This window comes from Ciconia boyciana, chromosome 1 (assembly GCF_034638445.1).
Source record: "Ciconia boyciana chromosome 1, ASM3463844v1, whole genome shotgun sequence".
Taxonomy (NCBI): domain Eukaryota; kingdom Metazoa; phylum Chordata; class Aves; order Ciconiiformes; family Ciconiidae; genus Ciconia; species Ciconia boyciana.
This window is the reverse complement of record NC_132934.1, coordinates 154534183-154555422: the sequence shown is the minus strand read 5'-3', so window position 1 is coordinate 154555422 and position 21240 is coordinate 154534183. Positions and strand designations below refer to the sequence as shown.

Genomic DNA, 21240 nt, shown 5'->3' with positions numbered 1-21240 from the left:
TTAAATTTTATGGTAGATTTATCAGGGCAGCATTACAAAAACAGTAAGATGGAAACCAAAGGGTAAAACAAGAAATTAACTACATGATTCTTATTTCACTTACAACTTAAAAGTTTCATATTGCAGGTTAAAATACAGTAACTAGTTACCATTTAAGATAATAATGCTAGTTCTAATTAAAACAAATTGCTAAAGTATTTACATTATTATAAGCCATAGAGCTTATACTCAACATTTCTAGGTGAAAACTGCATCCATTTTGTCCATGCTGTAAGTTGCAAAAGTTTGTGAGATTTTCTGACTGTTTTTGCAGTACATAAACCTTTAAAGAAAAAAGTTAACAGCGCAAATACACAATATACTAACAAACAGTATTAAACTAACTGCAAAGACTGTGTGAGATGATATTTTGCACATAATGTTGCTTTTGCATTGTTTTCTATATTTATTCACCAGTGCAAGGTGTAAATTTGTTGTAAAAAATAACTATATGCTAGATAAAGTGTACAATTTGGGGTCATCTGACAGAAGCGTGATAAATATTTTAATATATCAGATATAAATGCAATACTAAGGTAGCACACTGGTATCACTTAAGTAAAATAAACTTTATTACTAGACATGCAAAACATCTTGGGCTTCATTACAATTGAACATGTCTAGCTGTCTTTTAATCAGATGTCTGTTGTTTTGACTTTTCTTTCTGACATTAGTATCTATGTTTACTGGTCTAAGTTAGTTAGCTAAACACACAACAATCAACAACAAAAAAAATACCTCACTTACTCTATTTGCGCACCATGAGCCACAAGGGCCCTTATGGAATCCATACTACCAGACCGTGCTGCTTTATGAATAGGAGTTTCACCAACATAATCCTGTAAAGACAAACTACATTTTGTCAAGCATAATCTTCCTAAAAATTAAAATCTTATTTTTACATTACTTTAATTAAGAAAGCAGATATACAAAAGAGGCATTTATTAGCTAGCAAATGCATCAGGTACTTTATTATTATTTTAAAGTTTGCAGTAGGCTGTCATGTACATTAGATATTTAGCAAGAAAAAATGCTAAGGGCATCTAACTCACAAGATAAGCCTTATCGAATAACTAGGCAATCAGCAGTCATATTCAGCGAAATTTGTGAAAAAACCCCACAACATATACCACTGTAACAAGTTACTCTAATGCCTTTATTTCCTAGCACTTTTGTTTCCCACTATGTTCGACTGAGCACACCACCTTGAATTCAGAAGCAGCATGGCCAAGCTTGTGGGACTGTATTGCTTTCAGATCTTGCTGACACACTTATGCAGTACTGTACTGCAGCACAAATACTCATCAGGTGAGGAGTACATATGCATAACTCTACTGTAATATAAGTATGCCCAGAGTTCACAGGCCAGGCCAGATCTCTCCCGAGACATACACATTGCCTCATGTCCTATACGCTTTTCTTTTCTGATTATCTTTATCCATTTACTTTCCATTATTGTTAACCAACATATTCAATCATCTAATCTTTTCGTATTATGTGCAAACATACTGGGAGTAGTGTACTGCTTTTCAGGCAACCCCTCTCTACAACATATCGTCACGGATAACAGGGAGAATCTACAGCAATTTTACAAATGCAACTGGTAAGCAGCAGGTAAGTTCCATGGATCGTGACCTACAGGCTGCAGATGAAATTCAGTACTTGCAATTAACCATCAGTATTATGAACCACAGAGGAGAATCTGTAATGAAATATGGCCTTGAAGTAGCAAGTAAATATTGAGTTACTGGTTCGTTACATTATTTAATTATCACAGTCCTCAACACTTTCAATGCATAGCAAGTTTTTTTTTTCCTTTCTTCCCCACCCTCTTTCTCTCCAAATTTTTAACAGACTTCACTTGTCTGCTCCACTGATATTAGACATGTTCTAACTGTTATGAGCCCCATTTTTGCTTCCCCATTCCTTTTATTAAAATATCAACACTAGCTATTAAAGTAACACAGCACCTTTACTGACTCGCCAGTGTTCATACACAATGGTGTTCACACCTAACTCTACAGTACTGGCTATGCTTTAGCTCTATTTGAAATGTGAATATATTCAAAATATGATCATACTGCCATCTTGATAGATAGAAGGTAACAAGTGTTTTAAATTGTCTGCCAAGCTTCTGAGAAATTAAATCACTTCTTTTAGACCATGTAAATATAACTTGAAGATGAATTTGGGATTATATGTTATATACTCTCAATTTTCTACTTGCCAATTTTATTTCATGGGAAAATATTTTTATAACAAGTTACAAATTCACTGAGGGTAAGCCAGTTTACCAGTGCTTAAGACATATATTCAGCCAAACAGTGAACCACTTAGCACCCCCAGCAGGGAACAATAATGGTACCAGACAAGAGTTTACCTTCTTATAAACTAAGGAAAATTGCTGAGGCTGACACAAAGTTTGGAGACAGAAAAGAGCAGAGAATTCCTTAGGGATTAGAAAACAGCTATACAGCCCTTCTTCCAAAATGGCTGTCTGTAGCTGAGGAATAGAAGACTTGCTTTCCAATGAGGTTTGTATTTCTCCTATTTATAGCTTTTCTTGAACTTACAGGAAGACAGAAGTGTTTAACAGAAGACACAATTTTATTAACTGTCATACATGGAATTTCATTTGGCACAGATTTATCCAGCAAGATTTTCTTCATAGCATAGTACATTTTCCCACCATGGAAGCTGTCTTCGATTCATCATTTTGTTATTGTTTCCTTCCCCGCCCGCCTTTTGTTAAAGAGGTAAAAGTGTAGAAAATAAGTGATTTGCCTCTTTTGTTCAGCATTAGTATTTACAGTCCCAACACTAACTTAAAAGATGATCATTCAATATAAAGTTCAGTTTAGGGAAAGTTAGCTCAACTAGCCATGCATATGGCGAAGATGACAAAAATCTTTACTAGCCCCATAAACCTAGCATGTTGCCCACAAGAAGATCTAGAGAACTTAATGATGAAGTATTGCTGTGGGGAAATGCTAGAAGGCTGAAAAAAGCCCCTTGCAAAAGGACTCCTCACCACTGCATTACAAGAATAAGCTAAGCTTATAGCAGCTAACAATCCTGTCACCAACAGCCAGAAAAAGGTTAGTATCTCAGAAGAGAATATATGTCTTGAGAAGAGCTTCTTTCAATCACTGGCCCAGAAAAGCATGTATCTCTTCTCTAAAACTAAGGAATTAAGAAAATACTTAAGAGAATGACAGAATATACAGATTTAGATTTTTATAGCACTCATTTTAATTACGGCACCTAAGTTTCAGCCATCACTAATGTTATCTTCTTTTGAAGTTCTCTTATGGGACCAAATCTATTTGCACTGAAATAGTTTCTGAAAGCCTCCTAGCTCTACAAAGAAGAAATTCTCTCTGGGTTATGAGCTAGACTGAAAGGAAAAAAAAAAAATTATCTCCTACTGAAAAATGGCTTTAAAGTTTACTTATTTTTCAACATATCCAAAATCATGCATATAGAGGAAAATAAAGTACTCTATGAGCCTCAAACAATGAATCAAACAATTCTGTTTTGATTCAACAATTGGAATGGATGGCACCAAACAAAAAAAGCAATACGACAGAGGTTTTTTCAAGAAGCTCCTGAGAACAGTTTGGGGTCTAGATTGCTAGCACATTTTCATGTATAAGACACCTCTTCCCTATCTTTCTTGGCTACGTGGAGCAAACTAAGTTATTTTATTTTGAGGGGCTCTACAAATTCCTAATTATCCTTGATAATACCTTGTAATCCTTCTAATTGTCCACTGTTCCCATATGTGCTTCAGTTTGACATAATCCCTTCTGTAATAGTATTCCAGGAAGGGAAACATCAATAACTTGTACTGGCCTTTCATATCTAAGGCAGAACTTCTCAGGATCCCTTTTACCCTTCTGATGTAACACTGCACCAACAGCCCAAACTTGTCTCACAATCCAGAAGTCACATTGTAAAGAAATGAGCAGAAAGACCGATTAAGTTTTATTAATTTAGCATTCAAGATAACACAAGTTTGTTTGCTTCTGTGAAGACTAAGTATTTTGTGTACAGCGCTCCTGAAGAGATGACAAAGAGAGTCATGAGGCATCACAGGCACATTTATTTTTTGCAACTCACTGCAACTGCCAAACATCTTCCTCCTTTCCCTTGGAGGAACATGACTATCCTTTTACAAAGACAAGGGCAGTCTTCTCTTGCTTGCAGTCATGACTAGATTACCTTTGACTTCTATTTCATTTTACTGAGTAAATATCTAGCTTGCTTCCTTATTCTCTTTTAATTTATGTGGCTGAAGAGTCTTCTGCTTTTTTGGCTTAAATTTTCTCAGTAAATCTACCTCAGCTTGATTAATCAGTTTGCATTTCCTCACTATGCTGCTTAACCTCAAAAGACATTTCCTCTACTGATTAAATATTTTTCTCAAACTCTCTGCTTATTCCCAGGCCCCTTTTAGATGTGGTTATTTTTTCAGTTCAGTCTAAAGCCATATTTTTTACTCTGTCTTCCCTCTATCTTTTTGGGATGCAGATTTCTGTTGGCTTTAGGATTTTCCAGTTGATCTTAGAGCAAATTACCCATTTTGTTCTATAAAAATAAGAGTTACTTACCTGTAAATATTTCTTTTTAAAAACAAAAAGCCCCCATGCACATTTACACCAAAAGCTTTCAACTATGTGTACTGGTTTTGGCTTGGATAGTTATTTTTCTTCATAGTATCTGGTATGGTGCTATGTTTTGGATTTGTGACCAGAGCAGTGTTGATAATACACCAATGTCTTAGCTACCAGTGGGCTGGGGTGCACAAGAAGCTGGGAAGTCACGCAGCTGGGACTGCTGACCCAAACTGACCAGAGGAATATCCCACATCCTACGACATCATGCTCGGGAAGAAAAGCTGCGGGGGTTGGAGTTTTGCCAGGGCTGTCGTTGCCTGGGCATCAGTCAGCTAGTGGTGACCAATTGTGGGATTTTTTGGCTGTGGTGTGGGGTTTTAATTTTTTTTTTAAATCATAACTTGATTTTCTTTGTTTTGTTTTTCTTCGTTTCCTTTTTTACTTATTAAACTGCCTTCATCTCAACCCACAAGTCTTCTCACTTTTCCCTTCTGATTCTCTCCCTCAACCCACTGAGGGAGGAATGAGCAAGCAGCTGTGTGGTGCTTAGGTGCCTACTAGGTTAAACCACAACACTATGCACTTGTAAAACAATTCTAGTATAGATATCTGACTAAGACACAGAAGCACTATTTTACGTGACAAGAAATTAACTCCATTCCTTAACTCAACTGACTGAATTTCAAGTTCTATCAGCTGATCACATTTCCAAAAGCTGGTCAAATTTCTTAGACTCCACACCCTACCCTTTCTGAAGCCAAGAAGTAAAAGCTGGAGAATACTGAGTATTTTTTCCTCATTCTTTGCTAACAATGCTTTGAATTAATGACGGTTTCTCCTTCTGAATTTTGACTACAGGTGAGAACTGATGGAATATTTTTATCTGGATGTAGTCCAAATTGTTGTTTAAAATACAAAGCTAACATACCAAAGGAATGAGTGTTTTCTTCCTCCCCACCAAGGATATCAGCATGTTTACAGTTCTTGCTAGCATGGGTAGTCTAACCCTCCTAAATCTATCTGCCATCACTACCACATGATGGTAACTGGCTGAATGAAAAATAAGTTAGCATCACCTGTAAGGACACAGTATTTCTTATCCCTTCTCTTCAAGGCAGGCCACACAAAACTGGTTTTTTTGCCAATCAACACAGGCAACATACAATAGAATGTTTAATAGGCTAAGGCTAGGGGGAACATGTATTTAAATGAAGTAATAGGCTTTTTAATCAAAAAGTACTTTGCACTGTTACAGTGAACTAGAGCAGGCAGGTAGACGAGTGCAGGTCTTGAGTCACATTATTAATAACTATTAGAAGGCACTGCCCACTGAAGAAAAAAACCAAGTAACAGGACTTTCTCTTGAGTCCACTGCTGGGTAGAAATAGGCAGGTCATTGCTTGACACTTCAGCTTTCTCTTGTCAATTCTTATGGTGATCCTGGGGGGGAAGAACTGCCCACTGATCATAGAGACAGATGGTTCTAGCCAGCACATACAGCTATATAAGAGGGCTGGGCATCACAGGATATACTCACAGAACTTATTTGGGGAGCAAGGTACAGCTGGGACAAGCAGTTTTCAGCATTTGTCCTTCATTGCTGCTGCCTGAGAAATGTCCTGGGCAACTGTCTCCAGCACTGAGATATGCATTTTCCAGTTTTCCTAAGCTTCAGGGCAGGCAGCATGGGCTACAATACAATACCTCAGGGCAGATATGAGAAAGCATGCATGCAAATTCTACTGAGTACCAGAGGTTTACGTTAAGATTGAGAGACTCGAGTGGATTCCTTTCCAGAAGCTATCCTTTTCTTTTTCCAGAGGTGATGGGTTAGTCTGTAGCCAATGACCAGGAGACAGTTTGGAAGGAAAATTTTACTAGTTTAAATATCAAGTATTCCCAGATCTTTCTCAGCATGTGTTTTGTATCCAGTGTCCATGGAACACTTGTCCTCACACAAGCATTAGCCAGTGACTATGTCTGTTTGAAGTACAGCATCAGTCAGCGAGCTGGAAGGAATAAACAGAATACACATCAGGAAATAGTGCTCCAAAAGCTCAAAAGTGTGGGGGGAAGCCCTAGATGATCACCTGAAAGTGCTTGGAAGTTAAATAAGGAACCAAGATCATTTATTACGCAGTTCAAATCAAACAAGAATAGTAGAATTTGACTGCAATTACATAAACAGCTGGAAGGAATTAGGGAGAGCAAAGCATGCACTGTGCTTTACATAGCCATGTATGGAACATTCCAAATATCTGTGGGATGAGTTTGCTGCTACAGGTATCACCAAGGTACACTGTCTAGCCTTCAGTGCCCGTGCACATGAAACCAGTGTGACTGACCAGTTGCATCCTAAAAAAGGACTTGAGACTTTGTTTCTACTACCATTTTAATTAAACAGAGCTATCTTCTTATTTTACCATCGAACCAAATCTAAAATACCTTTTCTTGTACGTTCAACTAATATTTTGTGGGGGCAAAGAAAAAAGTTATTACATTCAAGCGTAACTTGAGTCTACCATTACATTACATACAAGGCCTTCCACAGTGTCAACTCTCAGTGCTATCTATATTACTGTCCTTTGCCTGTCAATACCTGAATCTGCCCTTAGAATTCTATAGGATACTATCACCACTATCTCATTTGAACACCTGAGAACCACTGTACTTTTCCTCCTGTGGAGGACTGCAGATCTATTATTTGGATTTGCTCTGGTGACAGACCATCAATTTATAAAGATTCCCAAGTCACTGGCTAGTCTTGGTGACTTCTTTAAGCTGGAATGAGTTTCCTGTCTACTTTTAACTGCGTATCATGCTGCCTTCTGCCTTCCTCTACAGTCATCTGCATGTTGCCCTCAGCCCATGGAGAGATCTCTCTGCACTCTTCTCCTCTTCTTTTGGGGGCTAGCTGCTACTTTCTTCTTTGCTATAACCTCACTCACTAGATGTGATTTTTTTCCCCCATCACGTTCCAGGGCAGCAAGCTTGTTCTTCAACTCCATTTCAACCTCACTGGTCAGTTCTTCTCTTTATCCTCATAGTTGGAAACTTTCATTCTTCTCATTCATTCATTTTCATTCATTCTTCTCTTCTCATTTAGCAGATATTTGTACATCTTTATTCTGTGCATGCCATGTCTCCTCTCTAATCACCGTTTCTTTACATTCTTACCTGGTCTCCAGATGCATTTATAGTTCTTGTATTTTCTCTTCTGAAGATTCTACCACTATGCAGCAATAACTTATGCAATAAGTTACTTTTGTCAGGTATCAAGGAGAAGATGCGATCTATAGCCTCTGCATCCAGCCACCTTCATTGTTTCTACAATTCTCCTGGTGTCTCACAGCTGTTCTCAATGCACCAGCCTTCTTTTCTGAAAACTCAACACAAACTTCCCCATTTCTTATTTTTGCATAGATTAAAAAAAAAGAACCAAACTCTAAAAGTGCAAATGTTCAAGTTCTTCAACAGACTTAGGTTAACTCTACTGCATATAAAACACAGTCTGGCCATTAAATATTTTAAGAAAAGTATGATGCAAGATTTAACAGACCAGACATTTTACAGATGCTGTGCTATACTACAGCTTTTAGTAAATGCATATGCTGTAGTGTTAATTGCTCTCATAGAATATTATAAATAATAATTTTGAGTACTGTTATAAAGGCACACATTATGTATGCCCAGCATACATAATAGATCCATTCAGTACTGCAAACATTCTCTCCAAAAGCATGATAGTTTTAAGCACTTGATTCTGTTACTGTACCAGAGTACAACAGTCCTTTACAGGAATTCTGCTATATTAATGCACTCTCTGCTACCAAATAAATTGTGATCCTTACTCACAGTAAAAGTAATAGAAAATGACTTACAAAAATAAATCACCCATTCTTTGTTAGTAAAGTACATGTTTCTGATCTATTTGCAAGAAGCTACTAGAAAAGCTTTAGAAATAACCTAAAAAGGAAAACAGTATGAAACCAGATGCACCTTAAAATAAACCATGGCAGACCTTACTAGTTAGATGTATGATTAAATCATGAAGTACCCCAAAGGTCTCATGGTTCTCTAGGTAATGGCGAATTTTTCAATTCTTAGCATATTTAATAAGTAAGATGTTCCTCACTAGTCTTCTTCTTTCCCCTAAAGAGGCATTACAATATCAGACTATTTGCTAATGCTGCCAACACCAGAGCAGCATACCATTTTGTTCAAGAAGCAGCAAGATGTCAATTCCTAAAACAAATGTTCTCCAAACCTTTAGTGGCTTAAAGGACATTTATTAGTCCTACCTCTACTATAATGAAAAAGGTCTATAACTGATAATTAAGTCATTTAACTTCAGCTGATGTTAAAAATAATGTATCTGTACGTGAATGTAAGGATCATACATGTAGTAAAAAGGGACCAAGACACTCCTTCCAAAACTATATGCAGACATGAAATATGCATGAATCCATACCTGTTTGTTTATGTTGGCCCCCACTTGAATCAACCAATTCAGGCACTGTGGATGTCCTCCAAAAGCAGCAATGTGGGCTGGTGTTTGAGCAAAACGTGTTGTACTGGCATTTACAGAAGCTCCAGCTCTTACTAACTGCATTAGGCACTCCAGCTTTAAAGACATGAGGGAATAAAACCAAAAATGTTACACAGATGTGCTACGACAATTAGCACGTGCTAAATAAATAAATACATAAAACCTAGAAAAGCTAAACTTACTAGTGAGACTACATGGATGCAAAAAAAGAGAGAATATGAACATTAGGATTTTCCCCCTCCTCCCTATACTCCCCCCTCCTTTGGCCATAGGCCATACCTGAGAAGTACTTAATTCTCACCCCCAAAACCGAATTCCAATATTTATTTTCAGGATGGGGGAAAAGAGGGCATAAATACCTCAGAGCTGACTACAATACTATTTGGTTCACTTTTGGTTGGGGGGGGAGGCAGGGAGAGTTCTGACCCAGCAAAGCTGCAAACATGATACTAAACAGACATTATTAAGATAACATTAGCCAAATTAGAAGATACAGATGTATTCTCAGGAGAGTTTACAGGAAGGTAAATCAGAAAAACACAAGAAAGACTTTAAATGTCCTTAATGTTTTCTTAGAGTGACAGAAGCAGATTACTAATGAAAACTAATACTGTTAATACTATGTTAAATCTATAAAAAGTATAAATTATTTTCACCATTTCCCTGTTATTACAGCTGAAGAGCTGTTAAAAAAAAAAAACAGGTTGCATGTTTATGGCAATACCAAAGAAAGAAAAGCTCTCTTGGTTTTAAAAAATAGCAGTATTTTGTCACACTATATTCTGACTTTTAATTTTCCCCATCATACTAACCAGAAGTGTCAGATATCCAGCTACTATTTTTAAATGTTCATAACATCACATTTGTAGAAGCTAGGCAAACCACAGCCACGATGACCTCAACTTTCAAAAATAGTGGAAAAAAAAAAGCTCCTTTCCTGTCACACAGTAACATCATCTTTTTGTTGATAGGAAAGGAATGCACTATGCTAAAATAAACAGTTTAGTCTAGGCTTCCATTTATTGTGGTTAGAAAACAAACACCACTGCACACACATGCGACAGCAAAACAAAAAACCACCACACTGACTCAGGGCATTGGTTCATATAAAACAAAAATCTATGGGTCAGTCTCTCACAGTTAAAGAAAATGTTTGTTAGCCATACCACAGCTATGGAGTAATCTATTCAAAAAGAAGCAACTAAAAAGCATCAGAAAGTCAGCTGGCAGCTTGATTACAGATAGAAGCATAAACATCACAATTCCAACATTCTTCTGTACTGCTATACGTCAGTCTCTCTCTTTTTAACCTCTAATTCCTGATCTTGAAGAATTACATACATGAGAGAAAAGTACCAACCACTGCAGTGAAGTATTTTATATTAGTTTTGCAAATATATTGTGAACTTCAATTGTTTCCTCCCCCCATATAGTTCAAACACACACATACGAACCCTATCCTTTAGGATATACAAAAGTACTTTTTTGGACTCAATGGACTTGACACTAGAGGAAGGTGTACCATCAACTCACCAATTACATGACATAAACGTGCAAGGCTGGGGGTAACTGAAATATCGCAGTATTAATTAATCTAGCTCCGTAAACCTCCACATGACTAAAGACAAAGTACTGTTTCAAAAGCAAACAAGTACTTTTACTGCAAAAAAACTTTACATCAAAAAAACAGTGTAAGAAAATTTACAATTCTAATGCTAGACTACCCAAATACATTTTGTATTTGCTAATCTTAGACTTTCCTTGGTGTTCACATGCTAAGACACCTAGCATTGCTGTTACCCCTTAATAATTATTAATAGTTGTAACACTGTAATTATTAACAAGCAATGTCATTGGAAAAAACCCCCAGCTACACCAAGAGGTTCCTCTACTATAACTGCAAACAAAAATAAAGTTCAGCCAGTTTTTAAAACAGTAGACTTCTAATAGAAGTAATTTGAAAACACTTTCAGACAAGCATTACACCTTCAGGAAAGAATAATATTTTCTGCACAGAAACTGGGCTGAAAGAATTTCTATAATTAGATAGGCATTATAGCCCATCACCTGAAAGGGGAAAAACATTGAAACTGGTTCACCAGCATCATCTTGCACTGTTTAAATCCACTTTATAATACAGCTACATGTCATGATTACCTACACAACTTCATGTTCAAATGTTGTTTTTCTTGTGTGCCCCTTTTGTTTTTTTTTCATTCTCTCTTACAGGATTTTAACAACGAAGATAACATTTCATCCCATTAAAAGCTGAAGTATGGGTCTTCTATGTCATGGCTGTCAGAAAAACCTGCTTCTTCCAACATTATGGTAGAATGAGGTAAATTACTTCCATGGATAGGAAAAGTCAACATCACAAAAACCAATACTTTATTTGATTATTTATGCTTGAGATCAGGACACACAAGTCTGCTTTCATTAAATAACCTTTTAGAAGATATTTTCCACTGTATTGTTATACCTAAAGCAGAGGTTAAACTGATTTAATGAAGACGACAGGCCTCCACACAAGCCACAACACTGGCAAAATACCAAGGAAGAGACAGGCATTTTTATCTGTACTACTTTTGTTCCCAAAGAAACAGAATGTACTTACTACTATTTTGCTTCCTATAATGTAAACAGTCACATGGCAAAAATAAAAGTAGGAGAAGAGTACAAGCAAATAGATGTGGTCAGAGAAAATAAAAATACACGTGCAAGTGGTTAAAAAGAAAAATGAAATTAAGGTTAGTGTACAACAAAGTGAATTAACAGGGACCTCATTTTTTATGCAAGCCCTTCATTTTCTACCTCACTGGTAGCTTTTTAGATTGTTAGCAATTTTACATTCTGACCCATCTTCTCAGAAATCTACAGAATGCCGGTGTAATTTAGGGCACTATATAATTAACTCTAATTTGAATAAAGCAACTCTAATGGGAATTAATTTACATCTCAGGATATGAGCATTTCTCTGCAGTCAGGGAATATCCTGAAAATGCAAACTCCACCACAGATACTCAACACAGCAAGGAAATTTGGACTTGCTACTATTTCTAAAAGGGGGTCCATACTGTCATTTAAACTCCAGATATTACAACCAGAAACACTGGTTGTAGTATCTATCATTTTCAATTGAATTTGCTGGTATTTTCTTTATTATTTGCAAGCTGTACAAGTATGTTTCAGAGTAAGCTATTAAAAAATACTGTGTTTTCATTTTTAGTCTTAAAGATACTCCATTTTTATTGGTACTAGTATTAGATCAGTATTCCCCCCAAAAAGCTATCTTTCCTCCTTCATGTATTCATTTCTAATGGAACTTGACTGTTGATGCTACTTTCTTACTGCAGCACATCTACAGCTGCGTGCAAGAATGTAGTCCTACATAGCTTTATTCTAAAATTATTTTGTACTGTCCTTTAACGTAATGAGGGCTTTCTTCTATGTTCAAGCTGTGCAATAGATAAAGGGAAAGAAACATTGCTATACTGCTAAAGTTCACCAACCCTAGACTGATGCTGTGCGTGCATGCACAGGCGTGTGTACGTGTATGAACTGTTTTAGATTTCACTGCTAACAAGTTGTTCCACAAGGACTTCTTCCAGAAAGGAACTAAATCAGTTTTGTCATTTCAGCCTCCTACAGAGCTGCAATTAGAACCAATACATGTCTGGTGGACCATGCTGCTGAATGGCCCTATATCAGAACAACAGCCATGAAGCATTCTGTTCCTATTTAATTTCTTTCAGGAAAAGAAAAATAAATGAGTGAAAATCCCACAAAATCTAGGAAAACAAAGAAGTGAAGAGGGAAAGAGTCTTGTTCAGTAACTATTAATGAACATTTCAAAAATTAATGTTTTAAAACTCTGATACTTTGACAACTAGAAGAACTGTCCATTTTAAGTTTTGATTAAATCTGAACTTGGAAAAAAACATAAATAAGAACATAAGACATGCATATGAATGTCCCCTAAGAGCAGCTATTGTTTCAGTGCTGGCAACTGTCTATTAACTGGTGAAAGGTGAAAGTGTAACTATGCCATACAAACACAAAAGCAGTTGAGTTTGGGATCCAATTACCTTATTGTAACTTTTTCAAGTGTGTTGTATAGTCTCTGGCTCAGAGAAAGGAACACTACCTAACAAGACTATAAAACATGCAGCTAACTTCCATAAATTGAAATTGCCTAGACCTTGTGACAAAGTTTTTAGGAAAGTACATATATGCGAAGTTGTATAAAACCCATTTATAGCCTATGTCATCTTTGCAAGTCTCATTTCACTTGCCAGATTTTTCCTCCTTATATGCAACAACAACAAAAACACATATCAAATTTTGCTGATACCCAAGAATGAACATGGCAAATATAAACACAGTATCTTGCAGACTGGCTTGTTCCCTTTGTCAGCTGTTTCTGCAAGAGTCTCTTCAACAGAAACTAGAATGTACACAAAGACTCACATAACCTAGGACAGTTAGTAGAAAGCTGAAGATGCCTAAAGGAAAAAACAAAAACAACACACACACACACACTTGAAAGACAAAAGCAGGAATGCCAGAAGCGTGTACCAAGGGGAAAGTCTTATGAGATGGAAAAAGGAAACAAAAGACTGCAACGCCAAATTAGTGTCCTCACATTTTCTATGAATGTACTTCATGATAAAGTTTAAGGCACTCCACTTTTTTTCTAACTGTAGAAGTGTAGAAGATTAGCTTCTTTCTGAACAGATAAAAGGCTGCCTTAGGTTTTGGGTTTTGTGGGGTTTGGGGTTTTGTTTGTTTGTTTGTTTTGGTTGGGGTTTTTGTTTTTTTTTGTTGTTGTTGTTTTTTTAAGACTGAAGGACTACTCTAGCTATGTTTCTAAAATGTTTCTGAAACAAGCACTGCAGATAAGATCACTTAACATATAGAAAACATCTCTTAATGTACTTTCATAAACCATGACAACTGCCTAAGTACATTAATTTTCCTTCTCTGGCACACAATCAATAAACAAATAGAAATACACTGGAAATGGGAGGGAGAACACAAACAAAAGCCCCTCAAAATCCAAACCCAGACAAATCAATGAGGAAAAAAACCCAAACCCCAACCCTCTAGGCTGGAATTCTGCATAGGCTGGAACAGTCACCATATTAGAAACAGGAAAGGCCTACATAAAATCGAGATATTAAGATACCATTCATCTTAAGACTTGAAGTTAGAGATAAGTCAGAGAAGAAAGGCGCTTTAGAAATATTTGGGTGATTTCTTCCATTTGCCATTTCCTAAATAGCTGTTAATTACCATCTTCGAGTTTGTCAATCCAACAAAGGAGATTATAAACACGTTTATTTTGAAAATGGTACTAGGATTCTTATATAGCATGGCTTCAAACACTGCCTGTCAGCTTAGAAAGATCACTGAATTTTTTAATACTTAAGGTTCAAAAGGAACTGAAGGCAGAGGTTTCAGGAATAGACTAAATCAGTTGGAAGGGACCTACAACGATCATCTAGCCCAACTGCCTGACCACTTCAGGGCTGACCAAGTTAAAGCATGTTGTTAAGGGCATTGTCCAAATGCCTTTGAAACACCGACAGGCTTGGGGCATCGATCACCTCTCTAGGAAGCCCATTCCAGTGCCTGACCACCCCCTCGGTAAAGAAATGCTTCCTAATGTCCAGTCTGAACCTCTCCTGGTGCAGCTTTGAACCACACTGGAGCTACCTCTCGTTTTGATCTTTTCTGCATTGCAACGATGCCAACGCAGTTAATTCCATACTCGTATCTGCGCGCGTATAAACCACAATTTATTTTTCATACTGAAGGCAACAGAGGAGTGCTTTACAAGCACAAGCATCTTCTTCCCGAACTCCTAACGAGTCTGTAGTCATAACACAGGCACCACAACAAAACAGTTTCCAGGTGTGGAGTCTGAGGACGATAAGGAGCATGACTAGGCTCTGCAGACAAAGCACGAAGCGCGACAAGAGGGTGGGTTAGCATGGAAGCGTAGAAGGGGTCGCCGCCACGGCGCTCCCGCTTGCCCCGGCTGGCCGGCGCCCGCCGGGCCGCCTGGGAGGTCCGGAGGGGGTCAGCGTGGGAGGAGCCCCCTGCCCCCCTCCTCCTGCCCACTGCCTCCCGCCGCCCTGTGCCGGTGACCCGGGCGCCTTTTGAAAGGCCGGCTGCGAGACCCAGGGCCGCCCCTGTCAGCCAGCTTGCCGGGAACGCAGCGGAAAAAGGGGCCGCTCCCGCCGGCGGGGAGAGGATGAATGATTCGGAGACGGCAGGTGCCACCAGCCCCGTGATCTGCCCCACACCCCGCCTCGCTGACCGCGGGGACAGGAAAGAAGCCAAGCGCCGCGGCGCTACCCTCCCGCCCGATCCCCTCAGGAGCAACGAGCGGCAGAAGGCGGCGGGGGGGGGTGGGGGAGCGGCGCGGCGGGCGCCTCCCGGCAGAGCGCGCGCAAGGGGCAAAGATGGCGCCGCGCCGCGCTGCGCGCGAGCGGGAGTCGCGCCCTCCTTCCCCTCCACCCCCCCGCTCCCGCCGCCGCCCTCGCTCCGCCGGCCGAGCCGGGCCGGGCCGGGCCCCACCTTGCCGAAGTGCGCGGCCCAATGGATAGGCGTCCAACCGTAGAAGGAGTCCTCGGCGGCCAAGTCGGAGCGGGGCGAGCTCTGGAGCAGCGCGCACAAGGCGGGCAGGTCCCCATCGCGGCAGGCGCGGTGGAGGGGGAAGCGCAGGGTCAGCAGCTCCTCGCTGGAGAAACCCGCCTCGGGGCCGGCTCCCAGCGACATGGCGGGCAGGGCAGGGGGGGAAAGCGGCGAGAGGGGTGGCGGCGGCAGGGGCGAGGGGAGGGGGAATAGGAAGGAGGGGGGAGAAGAGAAGCGGGCGGGCAGGGGCGCGCTGCCCAGGCTGGAAGCGGCGGCGACTGCGGCTGCCGCTAGCTGCCCGAGCACAAAGGAAGCGGGGCGGGGCCGCGCCGCCGCTCCGCCCCTCACGGGCGGCGCCGGGCGCCCCTCGGGGCGGCGGGGGGGAGGGGGGAGCGCCGGCGGGGCCGGCGCGAGGCAGGGCGCGGCGGGAAGCGCGCGGCCGCCCGCTGCCGCGAGGGGAGGGGGCGGGAGGCTGGCGCGCGCCCCGCTCGCGGCAGGCCCGTTTTTTCCGTTGCCCGAGGCGGGAGAGGTGTTGCCGCCGCCTGAGGAGACTGGCTTGGCAGCAGCCTCCGGTGCAGGGAGGGAGCGGCCTCTTGGAGCCCGGCGCGCCGGCGGGGAGGGACGGCGCCTCTGGGCCGGCCGGGGAAAGCCAGCCGGCGCGGCGGTGTTTTTTGCTCTCCCTGCGTCGCGGGGCGTGAGGAACGGGCCGTGTTTCCGCTTCTCTCCCTGCGCGGGTGAAGTCTGCTTGGGGAGAGTGCTCTGCCGCGGGGCGCAGAGCGTCGCCAGCGCTCCCCGGGCTTTGCTAGCGGAATCGGCCTCCCTCGAGGGTGCGCTGCTAGCTTTTAACACACCGAGTTTTTCTGAACGCTATCCAGTAGGGTTATGAGGTCTCCAGAGCGCCTGTGCGGTTAGCAGCAGTAGTTACGGAGACGAGATGTTTGTCTGTGTAAAAGCACACAGGGAAGCAGATTTGGTGGAAGGAAACCATACCTCATCAAGCCCTCTTCCAGACAGCAAGTAATCTTGTTCACCTCAGCAGACCCCCCTCAAGTCAAAGGGATTGTTCATGTGTGTAATATGTTTTCTTGCTTGAGCCCTAACCTAGTATCTGAATATTCAGTTGTGTTTGTTTCCATACACCGTGTAAGTGCTTTCAAGCTAACTTCAATACCCCTCAGCGCTTGGAGATTGCTACGGGTTTGTGCTGCATAATGGATTGCAAACCAAAGGAGAACCTTGTCAGTGTCTTATTAAAAAGACAATGCCAAATTTTTAATTGCAACTAGAAACGAGTCCTTGAGTAATGACTCCACAGAACCTTCAGGAAACTTTTGTTGGTTGCCCCTAATTGTTTTCTGTCCAAAGCATTTGTGAACTACTTTTCTGACAGCAGTAAAACTAAATTGATGGTAATGTGTTTGTATAAATCTAAGTACATTGATCTGCCCCCGAAAATTGAAAGATACTCCCTTTTCCGTATACACTATTAAGTGATGCAGGCCAGGAATTATGTTCTGGGGCAAAGAAGGTACAAAATAATTTCCGTTAAAAGTACCAAAAGAGCTAGGCATTTTAAAAGCTTTTCTTTAACATCAGGTTAAATTGATCATTAAGGTATGGTGAAACATCTTTTACTTAATACAGGAGTTCTGATTTCTCAGAAAGTATGTTGTTTTTCTCTCCTATGGAAGAAAAAACAGTAGTTAGGAAAAATAACTGAAAGATTTGTAACTGGTTTTGGATTAGATTGGTGCATGAGAAATGTGTATTTTTTTATTGTGGTGGATAGAAACTAGTATCTGAAATTATTTGGTTTAAATGGATTTTTAAATTACTTTTCTGATTGAGCTAGTAGTTAAATATATAAAGATGGTAGTTTTTTGGGTTTTTTGAATAGCTTTTTTTAATTCTGTATACCCTTTGAGGGGAAACTCGGGACTGTTGGGCTAACAAATCAATATTAGTTTACAGGTTTTGCTGAAACTGTCCCTGGCCATGGTTTTATATACTACTCGCAGCAAGTATGTATTGTGGTTCCATAGGTGTACCTCACATTTATTTGGCTTCTTTGGGTTTTGGCATAGCTAAAACTGTGTATGTACAATATCCAGTCCTCAGAGAGAAGATTTCAACACAAAGAAAAACACCTACCTGCAAGCAGGAAGAACTACACCCTGGAATACAGCCCATCATAAAACGCCCTCTTGACATATGCTTCCCACAGCAAAAAGTCTTTTTATGCATATGTAAAATCTTAGAAAAGGAATTAGAATTATGGCATATGCGGTAATTTTTCTGTCTTCAGTGAGATGATTGGGGAACTCATTCACTGTGGAAAGGTGCTGATACTGAGTGGGTGCTTGGTTGGATTGTACTGCTGTCATGTAGGGAAGGTGCTTTCCAGAATGCTGTTGCAACAGCAAATGGGAGATTTGGCTTAAGATTTTCCTTAAAATATCACAGTGATGGCCTGAGCTAGAAACAGTGGATTTAGACTGTAAAAATTATAGCAAAACCAAACACCTTTCTTTGTCTTCTCAAAGTTCTGCTTTGATCTGGACAGTCAAATAATAACATACTGCTCTCTGTACTTAGGACAAGCAGCACAAGTCTGTTATCAAGAACTATCGTATTTAACTATGAATTCATAAAAATTACTAACTTTATATGTGGTTATGTTTTTATAGGAATATCAAGACAGAGAAAGCTTGCTTTCAGAAACTTTTATTTTGACCTTAGCTGTCTTCTTCATTGTGGCCTTATTTAAACTATAGAAACTTATTTCATTAGTTTTTTTCATCTGCAAAATGGGAATAATAAAATCATATACTGAATGGTGGTAAGAAGCTCAATTAAAGTGCTTTGAGGTAAAAATACAACACTATGATATGAATATACAGATGAGGAATTTCAACGCTAGGAATTACTGCAGCTAATATTTGTATCCTCTAGCTATTATTTTATATTCACCAAAGTAAAATAATACTTGGTTTCTACAAGGCTGCCAAGTTCGAGATCTCAGAAAAATGTGTAAAGGAGGGTGAATTACAAAGAAGCCCTTTTATAGATGGTGACACTAAAGCATAGGAAAGCTAAATGCTTTGGCCAGGGGAGGGAGTACTTCCAGCCACAGCAACTTTCAGTGCAGTACCTTATCCTTTGCCTTACGAAAACGCTCATCTTACATTGGATCTGGCCTTTGTTTTCACAAGCTCTAAGAGTTTGTCATCCTATATGCACTTCTGTTTCTGGGTTATATGGATTTTTTCCCCCCCCATATATAGTAGGCAGATGCTAACACTTTACATCAGTATGCCTCGTTTGGGAATTAAATAATGAAGGTCCCATGTGATAGAGCAGTTGAAAGAAAAAAAGAAACAAACAAACAACCAAAAACCCCCAAACTCACAACTTATGTTATAAAAATGGTAATGACCAGAATGCTTGGTATTAAATAATACAGTTTCTTAGGTTGAAAACAGGCAAACTGTTTCTTACCGTGTTGTGTATAAGCATTGACATAGTCGCTCAGATATTGTTTCTAACTATCATAAACAGCAATAAATATTTAAAAAGTGGGTTATAGTGAAGATGAACAAGAATTAATATTCCTGAACTTGAAAAGATTAATAGTCAAGATTTGCATGTGTTTTTTGTCTCTTACTGGGATATAGAAACCGCCATACTAAATAAAGGCAGCGGTCTATCTCATTCCTGTATAGACACCGTCTTTATTTACCTTCTAGCACTCCCTGTAAGATAGACAAGTGCTGTTATTCCCTTTAGAAAGGGGGAAGCAAAATGCAGAGAAGAGAAGAGGCTTTAACAACACCGTGCAGGAATTCTGCACGTGGAACTGAACCCTGGTATCTTTCGTGACTAGATTCCTCATGATGAGGTCAACTTTTTTTATTTCCTTGCTAGTGATCTACACCAAAAGTTCCAAAATAGACAAGCACAGTGCTCTCCATATGAGACCGATTCCTTAATCCATCTGTAGTTGGCATATGACTTGGGGAGTCACATCTGTCTCTCTATTTTTTAAATTGTGAATCATTACCCAGATAAATATAAAAATATGTATTTTTAATTAATATTCTGCTTTTCCTTTGACTTCCTTAATATAGTTTAGCAATGGGCTTTATAGGTTAATTAATTTTAAAAGAAATTAAATTAAATTTTAATTGAAAATGTTTTCTTTAACTGCTGTCATATGTTGTGAAACTGGGGACATGGGAATTCTGGTTTTAACTTTTTTAACATTTCATTACAATTATATTATAATTCATTCTTTTGTACTTCTCTATCATTATCGTGGTTAGCTTCTATACAGAACAATACAAATCTTAAAGATGTTTTTGACAATCTTTCTGTCCAAAAGATCAGATACATATAATGTAAATCTGTTATGTGGTTCTAACTTCTTTCTAGATGATAGAGTTGGTTTCCCTGACAAACATAGCTGCTATCATGGTCTGTTTGCACACAGTGTAAGTCAGGAAATTGACAGTCATGGGTTAAACTGTAATTTACAAACTCTTATGAAAAAAGGGAAGCAGCAATAGATAACATCCCAGGTTCTTTGCATTTTCTGGTTTGTACAAAGACAGATTTTAGCTTTTAATATGTTTTATAAACTGAAATTCTTTAATGGAATACAATAAATAGTAAGCTTACAGTATCGTTTACACAAAAAATATATTCCTGCTTTTTTAGGACTCAGAAGAGTTCACCTACTAAATTTAGTAGCCCACATTTTTGTATATTTGAAAAAAATAGTTATTTGCAGGCCTATTTGCATTAATTTCATCCTCAGTTCTATTCCTGGTCTTTTAAGGGAAGTGAGAGGCTTCGTTTCTGTTTCTGTCAGATCAAGGAGGTAGACTTCATGTTTTGTTGGGGTGTTTAACAGAACTAAATTTCCCCTAAGAAAGAAAGAGAAAAAGACACAGAAGAGTTTTTAGGCAAAGTGGGGTGGAAGAGATTGGTTTTATTTTAGCTAAGTTTGCTTTTATGTTCTCTTTTGGCTAAAGGCTGAGAAAGAAAATGGTCTGTAAATGAGGGCTTCTTGAATATTCAATAGAGTCTAACAAGTATAAATTTAGAAAGTAAATACATTATTTTAAAACCATGTTTTGTGAAAAAGAATTTGCTGGCTTACATAACTGTAATGTACTCAGCTTCTTCTCTGTGCCATTCTGATATAAACAAATTATATTTGCCCATTTTTCTTTTCAGACAGGTTGAATATGGAGCATTTTATAATAACGTGTATGGAACAAAGTCAGGGGTGTTTTTTTTTAATTAAAAAAATACTGTAGAATTTCATCGAATACATTATTCATTCAAATCCTTCCATTCTTGCTGTAGCAAGCTTGCATTGGTTAACACTTA

General features: G+C 39.3%; 1 protein-coding gene across 2 annotated transcripts in view; it reads right to left on the bottom strand.

Moving 5' to 3' along the window:
• ANKRD10 (ankyrin repeat domain 10) overlaps positions 1-16134 on the bottom strand; it is a 39529-nt gene extending 23395 nt beyond the window's left edge. Inside the window, exons 1-3 of one of the 2 annotated variants that reach the window (XM_072849862.1) lie at positions 15790-16134; positions 9130-9282; positions 787-878 (exon numbers count right to left, since the gene is read on the bottom strand). In XM_072849862.1, coding sequence (XP_072705963.1) covers positions 787-878; positions 9130-9282; positions 15790-15990 — 446 coding nt within the window. In that variant the 5' untranslated portion in view covers positions 15991-16134. The remainder of the gene's footprint in view (positions 1-786; positions 879-9129; positions 9283-15789) is intronic. The other variant, XM_072849863.1, reaches the window with a different exon arrangement.
• Positions 16135-21240: the final 5106 nt, after the last annotated feature.